The sequence below is a fragment of the Trichechus manatus genome, unplaced genomic scaffold, assembly GCF_000243295.1.
Source record: "Trichechus manatus latirostris isolate Lorelei unplaced genomic scaffold, TriManLat1.0 scaffold00057, whole genome shotgun sequence".
Classification (NCBI taxonomy): domain Eukaryota; kingdom Metazoa; phylum Chordata; class Mammalia; order Sirenia; family Trichechidae; genus Trichechus; species Trichechus manatus.
The window spans coordinates 10919809-10937712 of NW_004443993.1; the positions used below are offsets into that span (position 1 = coordinate 10919809).

General features: G+C 54.5%; 1 protein-coding gene across 1 annotated transcript; it reads right to left on the reverse strand.

The window, feature by feature from the left end:
• Window positions 1–2047: 2047 nt before the first annotated feature.
• On the reverse strand, window positions 2048–10372 carry SHD (Src homology 2 domain containing transforming protein D). Its single transcript, XM_004378637.1, has 6 exons — window positions 10076–10372; window positions 7967–8072; window positions 7697–7888; window positions 6507–6630; window positions 4102–4221; window positions 2048–2234 (listed from the first exon to the last, which is right to left on the reverse strand). The coding sequence occupies exons 1-6, from the start codon at window positions 10370–10372 to the stop codon at window positions 2048–2050; spliced, it is 1026 nt and encodes a 341-aa protein (XP_004378694.1).
• Window positions 10373–17904: the final 7532 nt, after the last annotated feature.

Below are 17904 nucleotides of genomic sequence, written 5' to 3' on the forward strand. Positions count from 1 at the left end.
CTAGGATGCTGAACAGGTTTCAGCAGAGCTTCCGGACTAAGACGGTCTAGGAAGAAAGGCCTGGCAATCGACTTCCGAAAATCAGGGTTAACCCTATGCGAAAACCCTATGGAACACAGCAGCGAGACCCACAGCCGATCCTGGGGATGGCACAGGATCAGGGAGCATTTTGTTCCACTGTGCACGGGGTTGCTATGAGTCAGGGGCCAACTCGCCCGGCGGCTAACAGTGACACTGCTTAAGCTAAGCCAGGGAGCCATGTCAGGCCCGCGTGGACACAGAGACAAACTCAGTAAGTGCAAGTTGGAGTGGGAGGAAAAGGGCAGACACTCAGAACACCTCTGCCGGGAGCTCAGCCTCCTCCTTCAGGGAGTCCTCCTGGATTTAAGACCAGGTGGGCCCCCCCTGGTATGCTTTCCCATTATTCTCCTTTTTGGCACTCAAGACAGATTATGATTTTTATTGTTGGGTGCTGTCGGGTTGATTTCAACTCATAGTGACCCTATAGGACGGAGTAGAATTGCCCCATGGGGTCTCCTAGGCTGTACTCTTTACAGGAGCAGATCACCAGGCCTTTCTCCCAAAGAGCTGTTGGGTGGGTTTGAACCACCGACCTTTGGGTTAGTGGAGCCCTAGTGGCACAGTGGTTAACAGCTCATCAGCTAACGAAAAGTTCGGCAGTTTGAATCTACCAGCCGCTCCTTGGAAACCCTATGGGGCAGTTCCAGTCTGCCCTATAGGGTCGCTGTGGGTCGCTTACGTAGTTCATTTGTCGGTGACTTGGTTAATGTCCATTGGATTGGAAGCGCATCTGTCCTGTTCACACCCTTCTCCCCAGGGGCCAGCTGTATCAACAGTACAGGACAGAGGGAGCCATCTGAGGCCCAGAGCGTCCAGAGATGCCTGGAGAGACCCTCTATCGAAAGGGGACTCTGACATCTCGCCAACACTTGGAGGGACATATCCAAGCAGCAGTACCCTGCACCAGAGCCCACCCCCCCCCCAGCTGACGTCTCCCCCCCAGGCAGCCCTGGAGAAGGAGGAGGGAGGGTAGGTCAGGGGCTTCCTGGGGTTTACCAGCCAGACTGTCACCTTGAAGGGACACCAACTGGGCCCTGCTCCCCTCCCCCACCTCTGCTGTTTCCATGGGGACAGATGTCTTTTCTGCAGCTTTGGCCGGCCGGCTGCTGGGATGGGAGGAGGGGCGGGGTGGGGGCAGGGCTGGCCTGAGAGCTTATCCTGCCCCTGGCTTCTCCATTTTTGTATCTGCACTTGTCCTCTGCGCCTCTGTACCCACCCCCAGGTTTTCCTCTGCCTCCAGGCCCCTCTCTCCTGCTCTCTGCCTCTCTGAGCTTTGACTTCTCCTCCTTGACCCCAGCTCCATCCCCAAATCCAGCAACCTGGGAAGCCCCTAGAAGCCCTGGTGGTGCAGTGGTTAGGCGCTCAGCTGCTAACCGAAAGGTCGGTGGTTCAAACCCACCAGCTGCTCCAAGGGAGAAAGATGAAGGCAGTCAGCTTCCATGAAGATTACAGCCTTGGGAACACTATGGGGCAGTTCTACTCTGATCTAGAGGGATAGGGTCACCGTGAGTCAAAATCAACTCAACGGGCAATGGGTTTGGTTTTTGTTTTTTTCGAGGGGAAGCCTTTGCCCCTCCAAGGGTCTCAGCCCCCTGTCATCCTTCTGTCGAGCTGGTGCCTCTGGGCAGCTCCTGGGGGCCCTCTCAACACCCCACTGGACCCCACCCCCGGGGCCAGTTCACAGATGGGGACACAGAGGGGTGCAGGCTCACACTGGGGACCTGAGAGACACACCTCCCTCCCTGGTGGCCAGCACGGACACGAAAGAGACAATAACTTATTTATTTTTCAGGGTAAGGGGGGGGGGCCCAGGACCCAGAAGGCGGCAGAGATGGCGTCCTCAATGCAAGACTCGGCACTCAGGGTGGGGAGTCCGTCCATCTGTCTGTCTATCTCAGTCCTTCCTTCCGGACTGTGAAGACCTCCAGCTGTTGCAGCCAGTGGGCTCCCCGGCGCAGGCAGCCGGTCAGGGGTTCTGGGTGGTGACCGGGTAGAGCAGGGCCAGGTGCTCGGCGCCCTGCACAGGCAGTAGGCGTGAGCTGTAGTGGAGGACCAGCTCGGGCACACTGGGGAAGGGGCCGCTGTGCTGGCCCAGCACGACCTGGTTCTCGCAGGTCCGCGCGAACTTCAGATGCAGGAAACCCTGGCTGCTCCTGGGGAGAGGACACACGGTCAGAGGGGAGCCTGAGCACCCCAGACCTCTCCATCCCCGAAGTCCCCAGGGGCCAGGCCCTGGCCTCCCCAAGCCCCTCTGGCGAGCAGTGGTTAGGTGCTGTTAGGGATTGCATCGTGTCCCTCCTAAAATACTGTTGCTGTTGGGTGCCATTGAGTCAATTTTGACCTAGTGACCCCATGCGACAGGGTAGAACTGCCCCATAGGGTTTCCCGGGCTGTAATCTTTATGGGAGCAGATTGCCAGGCCTTTCTCCCACAAAGCTACTGGGTGGGTTCAAACCGCCAACCTTACAGTTAACAGTGGAGCGCTCAACTGTTGTGCCACCAGAACGCCTTGTCCGCCCCCCCCAGAATATGTCTTGCAAATCCTAACCCCTACACCTGTGGAAGGAGTCCCTGGGTGGTGCAAATGGTTAAGCGTGCAACTACTAGCCTAAAAGTTGGCAGTTCAAACCCACCCAGAGGCACCTAGGAAGAAAGGCCTGGCAATCTACTTCTGAAAATCAGCCAGTGAAAACCCTATGGATCACAATGGTCTGATCCCATTGTGCATGGGGTTGCCATGAGTCAGAAGCTGACTTGACAGTAGCAAATAACAATAACAGGTGTGGCAAAGCCAGAGCGCCAAAGCCTACTACAGGGCCTGGAACACAGTAGGTACTCAATAAGTGCTTCTTCAATGAAGGGAACAATTATAGTGGCCAGGGGGCCCCCAGGACCTCTTTTGGGTCACTCCAAGCACCCGTAGACTTACCTCACTCTCTCTCCAAATCTCCTGACCCTGCGTCCTCCCCTGGGCTCCCCACCACCGAAACCCTGGTCTGGGGTCACCTCCTTTTCTCTCCATCCTTGTGGATGGAATGACCAGAATCAGGGAATCATTTTATCATCCTTGCGAATATTATCTAAGCGCTCACTGTTTTCCAGGAACTATTCTCAAACTTGGAGCCCTGGTGGGACAGTGGTTAAGAGCTCAGCTGTTAACCAAAGGTTGGCAGCTCGAATCCACCAGCTGCTCCTTGGAAACCCTATGGGGCAGGTCTTCTCTGGCCGGTAGGGTCGCTCTGAGTCAGAATCGACTCGATGGCAATGGGTGTGGGTTTTATTCTCAACCTTTTCCACATATTAGTTCACTTAACCATCCAAACACCACAATGACGTTGATGCTATTACCACCCTCACTTCAGAGATGAGGAAACTGAGGTCCAGAGAGGTTGAATCACTTAGCTAAGGTCACCCAGCTGGAAAGTGGCAGACTCAGGATCTGATCCTGGCCCCAAAGCCCTCCTTCAACCTTGTTCTCTTAGGAATCTCATAGAATCTTAGCAGAGTTTTATAATCAGACACACTTAGAATCTTAGAGACAGAAGGATCTAGAACTCAGACGCTCACAGGGCCAATGTGAAATTCCGGTCTAAGAGACAAATGGATATCCTTCAACTTTTGGACTGAGGGAGTCCAGAGGAATCTTGAACACCTAGTTTCTCCCCATCTCATCCAAGGCCTGGTTCTCCCGTATGGCTTCTACTCCATCTTCTTGCATACCTCCAGTGACCGAGAGTTCATTCCCAATTGGAACCGTGAAAGTGCCTCCCTGGAAGCTCTGCCCACTGGCCTGAAAACACCACCCACTGGTCCCAGAAAGCTCTGCTTACTGGCACCAAATGCCCCACTTACTGGCCTCAGAATCTCTACCCACTGTTCTGGTAAAGCCCCATCCACTGGCTCCAAAGCCCCACCCATTGGCCATGAAATCCCCGCCCATAGCTCCCACTGAATTAACCCGGAAGTGTGATGGCGTGCAGTCCTGTGACGCCCCTGTCCCTCCAGGCGCTGAGGTCTCACCTGAGCGACAGGGAGCAGTCCTGGGGGCTGGTCTCACTGAGTCGCACTAGGTAGCTGCCTTCTTTGCAAAGGGAGAGCAGGTTCTCAGCATCCGCCCGGCTCAGCGGGCCATGAAACCACCTACGGGGTGGGGGCAGATGGCTCATGAAATGCGACCCCCCTTCAAACTGGCTTCAAACACAGCAGGTGCCAGGACTGGCGACCCCTGTACAAACAGGTGAGGAAAAGCCCCTTGGATTTCTCAAAAGGAGCCTGGATACCAGCACGCGTGGTTTTCCCTGGGAGGCAGGAGCCCAGGTGAACATGGAGCTGCTACCTCCAATTCTACAGCACACTTGGCCTTGATCTTCACAGCCCCCCTCAGCTGGGTCCCCAAGTGTCCCCGGCCCCTCACCCCCAATTCCTCAACATCAATCACTTTCTCGAGTTTTGCCACATTCACACCCCACTCACCTATGTCATTCTTCTTTTTTTTTTTTGGTGGGGGGAGAATTGGCATCTTTTTTTGTTGTTCTCATTATAGTTTAAGTGAAAGTTTACAGTTCAAGCCAGTCTCTCACACAAACATTTATACACACATTGTTATGTGACCCCAATTGCTCTCCCTATACTGTGACAGCACACTCCTCCTTTCCACCCTGGATTTCCCGTGTCCATTCACCCAGCTCCTGACCCTCTCTGCCTTCTCATCTCCCCTCCGGACAGGAGCTGCCCATTTGGTCTCCTGTATCTACTTGAGCTAAGAAGCACACTCCTCACGAGTATCATTTTATGTCCCATAGTCCAGTCTAATCTTTGCCTGAAGAGTTGGCCTCGGGAACGGTTTTAGTTCTGGGTTGACAGAGATTCCGGGGGTGATGCTTTCTGGGGTCCCTCCAGTCTCAGTCAGACCATTAGGTCTGGTCTTCTTACTAGAATTGGAGTTCTGCACCCACCTTTCTCCTGCTCCATCAGGGACTCGCTGTTGTGTTCCCTGTCAGGGTGGTCATTGGTGGTAGCTGGGCTCACCTATGTTATTCTTTACTGAATATTTTCCTTGTACACACCCAGTGACAGGGAGCTCTTCACGGTTAGCAGATGTGAGTAAGGTGTTAAAGACAGAGGAGAAGCAAACAGAGACCTGCCCTTTGGTTGTACTGAGAGACAGGTGACAAGGGAACAGCCTTCTCACCCTCTGCCTCAGTGGTCATGAGCCTCAAGTCTACGAATCACCCACCTAAGAAATCTGGGACCGCTGATAAACAAACACGCCCTGGTACCCACAGCGTTGGCTCTGGGGATGTAGCGGGTCCCCCAAGAAGCTCCCAGGCTGCGGGGACACAGAGAAGACCCAGACCTCCCAGCCTGTGCCTCCTACCCCAGCCCAAAGTTGGGACCCCCTCTCCCCCAAATCCTGCTCCTCCCAGTCCCATCCCAAGGTCTCCTCGGGGTCAAAATGATTTCTGTCTCTTTGCTCTCAAGCTACAAGCCCCATCTGTTATAGAATGAATTGTGTCCCCCAAAATATGTGTTGGAGTCCTAACCCCTGTACCTGTAAAGAAGCCCTGGTGGCAAAACGGTTAAGTGCTCGCCTGCTAAATGAAAGGTAGGCAGTTTGAACCCGCCCAGGGGCTCCTTGGGAGAAAGACCTGGCGATTTGCTCCCAGAAAGATTACAGCCTAGAAAATCCTACATGGCAGTTCTACTCTGTCACGTGGGGTTGCTATGTTGGCAGTAACAACATACCTGTGGGTGTAATCCTGCTTGGAAACAGGGTTTTTGTTATGTTAATGAGGGCAGACCAGTGTAGAGTGGTTTCTAACCTCCATCATAAAAAGAGCAGATCAGACAAAGAGACTTGAACACATGGGGGAAGACAGATGCCATGTGGGGATTGCCAAGGAGCCCAGGAATGCTGAGGATACCCACAAGGAAAGAACTGACAAAGCGAAGCCCCTGATAATAAATGTTCAGCCTCCAGAACTGTGAGAAAATAAAATTCTGTTCATCAAAGCCCCCCACTTGTGGTATTTCTGTCACAGCAGCACTAGGTGACTGAGACACCACCCAAGTGGAGGGAGGAAATTTCCTTTATTTGAGCCAGACACCCTCTTAAGGATTTTGAGCTTGAGGCTGAGACAGGTTAAGTGACTTGCCTAAGGTCACACAGCAAGGAGCCTCGAAGAGCAGGGATTTGAACCCAGAGACTGATAACCATTGAGAGATTTTGCCTTTCTGGGTGCCTGGCACACAGTAGGCATTGGGACCCAAGAAGATTAGTTGAAGAAATGAATGAAGTGAATGAATGAGTCAAAGTTCCCATGGAGGGAAAAAAACAAAAACTTCTGCCTGAGAAGGAGTCTACAGCTGGTATGGGGCTGGGAGGGGTTCAGCGAGGCTCTTCCAAGTTCAGTTTCCCCACTCACGGTTGTTTCTCCAGGGGCAGGGCCGGGTCCACGCGCTCTGCAGGCTGGGGGCTCCTGGGCTGGGGTCTCCGGAGCTCCTTGGCCAAACCCGGGGTCCTTTCCCACTCAGGACAGTCAAACTGCACTGGAGGGGAGGATTAAAGAGGAAAGGGTTAAGTCTAGCCTACTTTGTGGGGGCGGAGCTAGGACAAGCCAATGGAATTTCAGTAGGAAGGCGGTGTCAGCTTGGCCTAGCCTATCAGAGTCCAGAAAAAGAGGGGACTGGGTTTAAGGTGCAGGATTGGCACAAGGAGCAACCAATTGACCGTCCGTCAGGAAAAAGGGTGTGGCCATCCATAAATCAGGTGGTATGGAAGGGGTGGGGCCATGTCATGAGCGACAAATCAGAGAGCAGGGGGCGGGGCTAAAGGGGGTGGGTTGGAAGCTTCCAATTAGGGGCCAGGACTCCTGAGTTCAATTCCCCACTCAGCCTCAATTCTGGCCAAGAAATAGAGGTAGAAAACCACCTCCAATATAGACAGATAGACTGAGGCACTGAGCCCCTGGGACAAAGTCAAGTTCACATACTCTTCCAGGAGCCAGTTATTTCATTTCTTAAAGCTGACCTTATTATTACTCCTTTTCATGGAAGACGAAACTAAGGTTCAGAGACTTACCCAACCTCACCCAGCTCCGCTAGGAATTGACCCTAATTCTTCTAAGAACTGTGTCCCTCTGCCGCCCACAACAGCCCCTGAATAACTGAACACTTTCTAGCACTCAGTTTACAAGTTTACCTGCTCGGTAGGTACTATAATGACCCCCATTTTACAGAATAGGAAGCTGAGAATCAGGGACAGCAAGTGACTTGCCAAATAAGTTTCAGGAACCCAGGTCTAGCCTGACACCAAATGCATATTCCTATCCCTGCACTCTACTGAGCAGAATGAGGATGTTCCATTCCACTCTAAAAGGTGTTTCAGTTCCCAAGGAAGATAGCGTGGGTTCTCCTGGGAACAGGGATTTATGATTAGCAGTCATTCACACTTTAGTGAGAATTAGAAAATTCTAATTCTAGAAAAATTCTAATTCTAGAAAAACAAGTGCCAGGTAATTAGGCTCTATTTTGTAGTGGAAACAGGGGATATGACCAAATCAGGAAGTAGAGGGATGAGGGCATTCAGAGGTCAGGGTCTGGGTAGGAGAAGCACCTGCAAAAGCCCTGGAGATGTGGTCTTTCTTCCACTCCCAGGGCTGGTCATACTCATCCGCTGGCCGTTCATCTTCCTGGGGCAGACGGCTCTGTCGAGGTTTCTGTCCCCCGGGAGGGGGGTCGCCCCCTGGCTCTTGTTCCTGCTCCTCATAGGGAGTGTCATACAGCTGCACCCCCCTGCCAGGCAGTTCTGTGGAGCCGAGGACACCAGTCAGCTCCCACACCCACCTGGGACCCTGTCACCTCCCTCCAGCTCCTGCCTGCTCACCGCTTACGACCCACTGGGCATCGTAGGGCTCCATGTAACCATCATCTGGGGGTGGCGGATGAGGCTGGGCATCAAAAGGGTCTGAATATTCGGTGTCAGCTTCCGGCTGGGGAGAGAGAGGAGAGGAGGGGACAAGGGCTCAGGGGTCAGGCCTAGCTCTGGACACCCCCTGCTGGGAGATGCTACACTGCTTGCTTAATCTCTCTGGGCCATCTGACACATCTCCTCCCACCAGTTCATTCTGGGGGGTAGGGAGGCTTCTCTAAGGAGACCTGGTAGTATAATGGTTAAGTGCTGAGCTATTAACCAGAAAGCTGGTGGTTCAAACCCACCCAGTGGCTCCACAGGAGAAAGACCTGGCCATCTCCTTCTGTAAAGATGACAGCTTAGAAAACCCTATGAGGCAGTTCTGCTCAGTCACGTGGGGTCACTGTGAGTCAAAATCGACTCGAGGACACCCAACAAAAACGGGGGGTCTTCTCTACCTCCCACAAGTGCTTACAGACAGATGCTGGCTTCTCTCACTCTCTCCCTCCTTCCACCCTGATTCTCTCAGACACAGACATCTGCCACCCTCCTTCCACAACTAAAAACAAAAAAAACAAAACAAAAAAAAAACTCATTGCTGTCCAGTTGATTCAGACTCACAGCAACCCTGCAGGACAGAGTAGAACTGCCCCATAGGGTTTCCAAGGAGCAGCTGGTGGATTCGAACTGCCAACCTTTTGGTTAGCAGCTGAACTCTTAACCACCGCGCCACCATGATGTTTATCGGGTTCCCACCCTCACTGTTGTAAGTGCTTTACATGTATTTACTTGTAATAGCAGAACTCAGTAAGTACATTATCCCGTTTTATAGATGAAGGAACTGAGGCCCAGAGAGGTTAGGTGGCTTCCGCAGGGTCACACAGCTGGTGATAGAGGCGGGATTTGATCCCAGACTGTCTAGTTCCTCCGAGCCCCTGCCTTCTCTTGTTCTTCCCATGCTCTTAACCAGCACCCAGCGCAGCTCTCGCTGTTGTTGTTCGCTGCTGTCAAGTCGGCCCCAGACTTACGGCAACCCTACGCACAACGGAATGACACCCTGCCTGGTTCCGAGCCATCCTCATGATCAGCTGTGGATCAAACTGTTGTGTTTTGTTGACTGATTTTTGGAAGTAGAGTGCCAGGCCTTTCTTCCTAGTCCACCTTAGTCTGGAAGCTCTGCTGAAACCTGTTCAGCCTTGTAGTAACACGCAAGCCTCGACTGACAGACGGGTGGGGGTCGCACTCGAGGGGTCACAGGCCAGGAGAGAACTGAATCCAGGTCTTCCACGTGGAAGCCACCACTGCCCCCCAGCCTCCTGTATCCCTCCTCAAACCCTTCTCTGGCTCCTGTCTCCGCTGAGGCTTTGGGGTCCACTCCCTGACCCTCTAGGAAAAGTATTGAAGAGAAGCATGGGCATTGGGGTCAGCTCTGGGTTCTAAGCCTAACAAGCTAGAGCTGTGTGACCTTGGGTCAATTGCTTCTCTTCTGTGAGCCTCAGTTTCCATATCTGTAAAATGGGAATACTAGCAGCACTGAGTTCTGACTCATGGCGATTCCAGTGTGCAGACTAGAGCTACTGCATAGGGTTTTCAAGGCTGTGACCTTTTGGAAGCAGATCGCCAGGCCTTTCTTCTGATGCACATCTGGGGTGGATTTCAATCGCCAACCTTCGGGCTCCCAGCTGCGCACTTAACTGTTTGTGCCACCCAGGGAGCCAAGGCAGAGAGTAGCGGTGAGGATCTTAAAGTGCCCAGCAGGGGATTAATTCGCTCAGATCTGTTTCAGGAAGAGCCTGCCAGTTACTAAGAGAAGGAGGGGACGTGGACGATGGGGGACTAGGGAGCGGGAGACACCCACTAAGAGGACAAAGCAGGGACAGTCACAGAAGTAGGAGGACAGCAGGGCCAGACATGGAAAAGGAACAGAAAATCAAATCCCCCCAAGCAGTCGGAGGGCTGAGGTCTGGCTGGTGCCCTAGGCTGCCCCTGGGGTCCCACACAAAACAAGCTCCCCAAATTCTGGGGACCCAGCCCGACCCTCCCCACCCAGTCTCTTAGGGCCACTCAGCCTCAGCCACGCACCTGTTCCCCAGGGCTGCCCAGCAGGGCCTTGGCCTTGGTCATAGCTGCGGCCTCCACCTTGATGAGCCGGTGCTTGGGAGAATCGTTCTTGGTGTCTCCGGGGCCCTTGGGGTCCCCGGGGCCGGCGGGGTCCGGCTCCAGGCGGCTGTCGGCGTCCTCATACGGGTCCTCGAAGTCTAGATTCTTCTGCGCGCGGTAGGCTCTCAGGATGTCGCTCTCCGAGTAGTCGGGGGTGGGAGGCTGCGGAGGGGGTCGCCGGCCTCCGAAGCTCAGGTAGTCCCGGAGCCACTTGGCCATTTGGGCGCGGGTCCTCCCCAAACCCGGCCACTGTCAGAAGGGGACCAGCATCCCCGCTTCCTGGCCCCCTTCCTTGGCAGAATCCCCCCAGGGAGAAGGAGAAGGATGGAAGGAAGAAGAGGGAAGGAGGAGGAGAGAGATCAGGTGCGCCCCTAGGCTGGGCTCAGCGCCGAGGCGGGAAAAAGACGAGGGCGCAAAGGAGAGAAAGAGGAAAGGGAGGCAGAGGACGCGGGAGGGAGAGGGAGGAGTAGCGAAAGCCCACCTTAGCCCGGCTCAGGCAGGACCGCGGGGGAAGGGAGAGCCCCGAAGGGCCCTGAACGCCGAGCGCTGGGTCGCCCGGCCAGGGCGAGGGACATCCGCGGAGGCGTGCGGAGTTCCCGCGGGCAGCGCGGTCCCCGTGCGCGGCTCGGCCACCCGCGCCTTCGGGCAGCTCCGAGATCCAGTCCAGGGGGCCCCCGGCCCTCCGCTCAGCCGGGACGCCTGGGTCCTCAGCGCAGCGGTAAGATTCCCCCGGGGCGCCGGCGCCGTGCGTAAAGTTGCGCGGCGAGGAGCGCGACCCCGGGGAGGTGCAGCCTTTGTCGCGCTCCTCTGCGCTCCCGGGGGAGCCCCAATCCCGCCGCCCCCGGCCCGGCCGCCTCGATCCCGCACAAAGGGAAATAAAACCCTCCTCCAATCCCCCTTCACGCTTTCGGAGACACTTTCCCTGTCGCCGCCGCCACCGCCGGCGCGCAGCCGGGAGGTGGGACTTTGGGGAGGAGGCGCGCAGGCGGACGCCCCAGCCCCTGCGGGCCGCATCCGGGGCAGCGACGTCAAAGCTCCCCCGCCTCCCCCTCCGCTGCTCCCTCTCCTCCCCCGCGCGCCCCTCGGAGGTGACTGAGACCTTCAGCTGTTCTGGGGAGGGCGGGGAGCCGCTGCTCGCGGAGGGAAGGGGGGACGCGGGGGGCGGGAGTCGCTGTGCCCAGGCCGCAGCAGCTGGACACCGACCCGGAGGCCCGAGGGTGGCCGGAGCGAGCGAAGAGCGCGGGAGGTGGGCATGGACAAGGGTTGACAGGCTCGGGAGAACGAGGGGGCAGCGGGAGGAGGGGGCTGAGGGAAGGGAGGGAGAAATTGACCCGGAAATAGGGGGCTGGACTTGACCGCCACAAGGGGTGAAATTGACCGCTTTTGAGTGTTGATATTGAACTAGGATCTGGCCGCCACACTGCCCAGGAGATTGGCAGTGTGGAGACTGTTGGAGAGGTGACTGTCTCAAATCGACATTGACAACTTTGACACTGACACAGCCGGGGGAGGCGAGGCAAGGGAAGGGAATCTGGCTTCCCCTCCCCCAAGAGGGCTGTTTGAGCCCCCCTCTCCCCAGGGGACTAATTGCAGGATGGGGGTTGGGAGTCGGGGCAGCTGGTCAGGGAAAGAGATGGGATCTGTGCCTGGCTTGTGGCTCAGCATCTGTCCCTTTGTGACTTCTTGGGGGGGTGGGGAGAAGAGGGGTCTCGCTTGCCTGGGCCCCTTGGCAGCTGCAGCTGTGTGTGTGTGTGGAGGGGGGACACTAAGAGGTTTGGGGGATGAGGGCAGAAAAGGGGGCTGCTAACTCATTCCAGAGCAAAGATATTTCTTCTTTCTCTCTAAGGGGGCTTGCTCTGTCCTCTCCGCCCCCCCCCACTGACTGGAGTTAAGAGAGAGGGGGTCAGGAAGAATGGGGTGGTTTGGAAGGGAGAGGGCCTGCCACTCCCTACCTCTCCGTTTCTTCATCTGAAAAATGAGGCTTCTACTAGGTAAACGAGCAGGCCTGGTGGCGCAACAGTTAAGCGCTTGGCTGCTAACCAGAAGGCTGGTGGTTCGAACCCGCCCAGCTGTTCCACTGGAGAAAGACCTGGCGATCTGCTCCTGTAAAGACTACGGCCTAGAAAACCCTACGGTACCGTTCTACTCTGTCACATGGGGTCGCTGTGAATCGGCGTCGACTCAACGCACACCGACAGGAGGTAAACCCAGTGAGCCCAACGAGCTCCAGAAGGGACCAAGTTATCACCAAGTCCCACCACACCAGAGCCCAACGTTGTCATTTTGCAGATGGGGAAACAGAGGCACACAGAGGGGGAGGGTCTTGCAGCTCATTTCTGACTGAGTACCATCATGTGGCCGGGGTTGGGGTGACACTCAAGGCCCACCAGAATGTTTCTGTGGAATCAGTGGCTCTCCCCGTCCCCTCCACTATTAGCACCGTTTTCCAGATGGGGAAACTGAGGCTCTGAGACGACAAGCAAGGCGCCTGACAGCAGCAGAGGCCTCCACACGCCCCTTCCCTTCCCTCCCCGCACTGGCGGTGTCTTCCAACACTAACCTGTTGAGCTGGGTCCTCTCTCTGGAATCACATTCAGAGTGCCTTCCCCCACCAGCCCCACCTGCTCCCATCTGTGACAAGGCAGCGTCCCCCGGGGACGCCCAGGAGCACGGCGGGTAATTGTCCTGTTTTCTGTCAGCCGCGAGGCAATTCCCGGCTCGGGGATGAGCTGTTGACAGATCTCATCAAATCCGAGTCCTCTCCCCGTCGGATAAATACACGGCGTCTGTGGTATAAATATTTGAAAGGGGCTTCTAATTACAGTCTGCGGCAGGAATAGCAATTAGGAGCCCCGAGGCAGAATCAAACGGGCATTTGACTTCCCTGTGCTTTTGAGCTGGCTTCTCCTGGGGCTGCCTCCCACCCTGAGGACAGGAGCCAGAGGGGTGCTGGGCAGCAGGAGGAGGATGAGCACCAGCCAGGCTGGGGTTAGGTGACCTTGGGTGTGACCTTGAGCCAGCCACATAACCTGCTGGGCTCTGGCTTTCAGATGGGGAGACGAGGGGAATAAGGGGTGCGGGGCGGGGGAGGATGGTACTATGAGGACAAAGGCAAGGTGGGGTGGTCTGGGGTCCCAGGCTGTGCGGATCCTCTTTCTCCTGGCTGGCACTCCGCGTTTGTCGTTGCTGTTAGGTGCCTTCCAGTTGGTTTTAATTCACAGCCACCCCGTGTACAACAGAAGGAAACACTGCCCGGGCCTGCGCCGTCCTCACAATCGTTGTTATGCTTGAGCCCATGGCTGCAGCCACTGTGTCAGTCCATCTCTTTGAGGGTCTTCCTCTTTTTCACTGACCCTCTACTTTACCAAGCATGAAGTCCTTCTCCATGGTCCCTTCTGACAGCATGTCCAAAGTACACGAGATGTAGTCTCGCCATCCTCACTTCTCAGGAGCATTGTGGCTGTACTTCTTCCAAGACAGATTTGTTCGTTCTTCTGGCAGTCCACTGTAGACTCCAGTCTGTCTGAGAGGCAGTTTATCAGGGGCTCCTGCAGGGTGGGGCTTCTTGGAATTGGGTTCTTCAGAGAGCAGGTTCTGACGTTGGGTCAGCCTGCTTGACCTTGGGTCATGATGGGAACTGTTTTCCTCATCTGTGAAATGGGCGCATGATAACAGCTACCTTCTGTTGAGCCCTTATTGCCAGGGGCTGTTCTCAATGCTTTTCCTTTCCAGCTTCCTCCCTCTCCCTCCTTCCTTCCTTTTTTCATTCCTTCCTTTCTTCTTTCTTAAACTGAGATAGAATTCATATAACCATAAAACCCACCCTTTAAGAGTGTACACTTCAGAGGTTTTTGGTATCTTCACAAAGTTGTGCAACCATCACCGAGCTCTGAAACATTTCCATCATCCCAAAAAGAAGGCCTGTGCCCCTTTGTACTCCTCATTCTCCCTAAGCCCCCAGCCCCTGGAAACCACTAATCTGCTTTCTGTCTCTATGGCGTTGTCTGTTCTAGCTATTTCACATCAACGAAATCAGACATCTGAGCCTTTGTGTCTGGCTTCTTTCACTGAGTGTGATGTTTTCAAGAGTCGTCCACGTCGTATCGTGTAGCAGGACTTCGTCGCCCTTTACGGCTGAGTGATATTCCGCTGTACGGATGGACCACGTGTTTATCCAGCATCTGCTGATGGACAGCTGGGTTGTTTCCACCTTCTACCTGTGGTGAATCATGAGGCTGTAATCGTTGGTCTACAAGTTTTCGGGTGAGCGCGTGTTTGCATTTTTCTTGGATGTGTGTGTGGGGCTGGAATTGCTGGTGCTTTCTGAATGAACACGGACACGCTTCTGGTGAAACAGGAATGAATTCGTTTAAGCTGCATTTCCCCACTTTTCAGATGAGACAGCTGAGGCACAGAGAAGTCATTTCCCACGGTCACACAGCAGGTGTGTCGGAGCCAGGATTTGAACCTATGCGGCCTGGCTCCAGCACCCACATTCAACCACCACAAGCAGTGTGTGGCACACAGCAGGTGCTCAATATATGCTTAGCATGGAGGAACCTCAGACAGAGGCCAGGTGGGGGTCCCTGGCTGGGGGCTGTGCCTGCCTCTCGGCCCTTCTCCCGTCTCTGAAGCAGGACCTGGATTCCTGAGTCTGGAGGGGGGATAAGAGCCGAGGCACCAGGGCGGAAGTGGACCAGGCAGGGGTAGACGTGGTGGCCCCGCTGGGGCCCGAAAACTCCTAGTCTGATGGGGGAGACGTGGCCCTGACTTAGGGGCTCCTATTCTGAGAGGGGAGGCAACTTCTGTCTTCAGAAGATCAGCGTCACCAGGGGGGTGCGGGCGTGCGAACGGCAACGGTGACACTCTTGGGGGGGGTGACACCAAAAAGACTGTTTGTAAAAAATTTTTGTTCAGTATTTCAGCAGAAGTTCATTATTTTTTAATAAAGATATCCCTGTAGTTAGTTACAACACTTGTAAAACCCATTGCCGTTGAGTCGACTGCAACTCATAGTGACCCTCCAGGACTGAGTAGACCTGCCCCATAGGGTTTCCAAGGAGTGGCCGGTGGATTCAAACTGGCAACCTTTTGGTTAGCAGCCGTAGCTCTTAACCACTGCGCCACCAGGGCTCCTAGTGATAACAACAAAAACATTTTTCGTAAGCCCAGCTTACATGTATCAATATACCTACCAGGCTAAAACTCTATGCTAATTTAGTTCTTGAACCTTCTAAATGTGCTTCGGTCAGAGCTGTCAATTACCCAATTACCACGGCTCTTTGAATCACGTGGTTTTGTCTGTACGCTCTATAAGCACGTGCTGTTTTCATTGCTGCTGGTGTTTCTAGAGTTGATGATTTTGTTAAATGTTCTGGTGTTTTTGCTACAATACTGTGGTACTTTGCGAACCTGTATCAGTAACTGGAGCCCTGGTGGCACAGTGGTTAAGAGATTGGCTACTCACCAAAAGGTCGGCAGTTCAAATCCACCAGCTGCTCCTTGGAAACCCTACGGGGCAGTTCTACTCTGTCCTACAGGGTCACTATCAGTTGGAATCGACTTGATGGCAATGGGTTTGGTTTGTTTTTTTATATATCAACAACTTTTTTGAGAATGAAGTAGTAATTAAAGGAAAAACAGAAAAATCATAGAAGGCTTCTGCTCAGTTACTAATAATGTAACTAATAATGTAATTCAGTGTAGATTTTACAAAACAATTTTGTTGTTGGTATTCATATAATCTAAGAAATATTACATTTACACAATTTATAACCATATTCACCACGTATGATTTGATGATTAAAAACGATAATAAACATTATTAAGGATTCTGTATGGTCTGGTACGGGATGATGTTCATGGGGGGGTGACACCAACCCTAGTGATGCTCAGAAGGCCCCAGGCTGATGGGGGAGACATGGCCCTGCCCTCAGAACTCCCCAGTGGGAAAGGGGAGACATGTCCTCACTTTCATGGACCCTCAATTTGATGGATGAGACGAAGTTTTGCCTTCAAGGACCCCTAGTCTGATGGGGGTGGTGGCTGTTAGATGCCATCGCGTCGGTTTCAACTCATAGTGACTCCATGTCCAACAGAATGAAACACTGCCTGGTCCTGTGCCAGCCTCACAGTCGTTGCTATGCTTGAGCCCATTGTTGCAGCCACTGTGTCAATCCATCTTGAGGATCTTTTTCGCTGACCCTCCGCTATACCAAACATGACATCCTCCTCCAGGGACTGATGAGTGTGGGGTGCTCCAACCTCCAAGGGCCCCAGTTGATGGGGGAGATGGGGCGCTGTCCTCCTAAGTCCCTAACCGGATGGAGGAGGCAGGGCCCTGCCCCTGGAGACTCCCAGTCTGCAGGAGTCGCCATGAAGTGGGGTGTTATGGATTGAACTGTGTCCCCTAAAAATGTGTAATAAATCCTAACCTCTATGCCTGTGGTCACAATCCCATTTGGAATGGGTTATCTTTGTTAGGTCAATGAGGCTGGATTAGTCCAGGGTATACCTTGAGTCAATCTCTTCTGAGCTATAAGAGATATAAACCAAGCTGATTAGGGAGAAAGAGGCAGGCAGAGACAGGGGAAGAGAGATGCCCAGCCACGTGAAGACCGCCCAGGAGCAGAAGCTCAGAAGAGACAAGGACCTTCCCCCAAAGCCCAGAGAGAGAGAAAGCCTTCCCCTAGAGCCGGAACCCTGAAATGGGACTTCCAGCCTCCTAGACTGTGAGAGAATAAATTTGTTAAAGCCATCCACCTGTGGTATTGCTGTTATAGCCGCTCTAGAGAACGAGGACATGGGGTGACTCAAGGCATGGCCCCTGGAGCCTTGCGGGTCCCTACTTCCTGCGAGCCCTCTGCCGGTGGCTGTGAGATGGGGGAATAGGGGCCCCCAAGGAGGAGCAGGCTGAGGGTGCCGGAGTGCAGAGAGCTTGGTGTAGAGCCTGGTGTACCGCGAAGGCCCTGGGAAGTGTGAGCAGTCCCCCTTTCCTTTGTGAAGCCCGGCTCAGGCTCAGGCGGGCGGGGTGACCCCCGCACCACCTCTGATGTGCTCTGGCAGCTCGGTGGAGTTGATGGAAAAGATTTCAGATAAGGCCCGACAGCTCCAAGGACAAGATGACAGGAACGGAGCGAGCCGGGAGCGGGGACTGTCAACGCCGACAGGGAGGACAGTCTCCAGGGCGGGAGCGCCTGGGAAGGGGGCAGCGCAGGGCAGCGGGCTGGGCTGGCACCAGCGACAGACCCCAGCGTGTGGCTGTGCCTGTTCCCCCGCTCCGTCAGCGCTGGGACCCACAGGGAATTGGGGGCCAAGGGCAAACCGCTCTCAGAACACGGGGCCAGAGAACAAGGCCTGCCAGCTCGCAGGAAAAATCAGAATTTAAAAAAATTCCAGGAGGCAGCGGTGGCTCAGTGACAGAATCCTCACCTTCCACACAGAGACCAGGGTTCGATTCCCGGCCAAGGCACCTCGTGCGCAGCCACCACCTGTCTCTCCCTGGAGGCTTGCCTGTTGCTAGGATGCTGAACAGGTTTCAACCAAGCTTCCAGACTCAGACAGACTAGGAAGAAAGGCCTGGTGATTGGCTTCCGTAAATCACCAGTGAAAACCCTAGGGGTCGCAGCGGTCCAATCTGCAACTGTTCATGGGGATAGTGCAGGACTGGGCAGTGTTCCGTTGTGTGGGGGTCACCATGAGTAGGGCGCCAACTCGATGGCAGCTAACATACCACTGAATTCCCTTGCTTA

What these genes read in the sequence shown, in the direction of transcription:
- SHD (XM_004378637.1), bottom strand. Translation starts at nt 10,372, where the DNA reads ATGGCCAAGTGGCTCCGGGACTACCTGAGCTTCGGAGGCCGGCGACCC. An exon ending in TGCCCAGTGGGTCGTAAGCG is followed by an intron (nt 7,889 to 7,966) that starts GTGAGCAGGCAG and finishes TCGGCTCCACAG; the next exon opens with AACTGCCTGGCAGGGGGGTG. An exon ending in GACTGCTCCCTGTCGCTCAG is followed by an intron (nt 2,235 to 4,101) that starts GTGAGACCTCAG and finishes TCCTCTCCCCAG; the next exon opens with GAGCAGCCAGGGTTTCCTGC.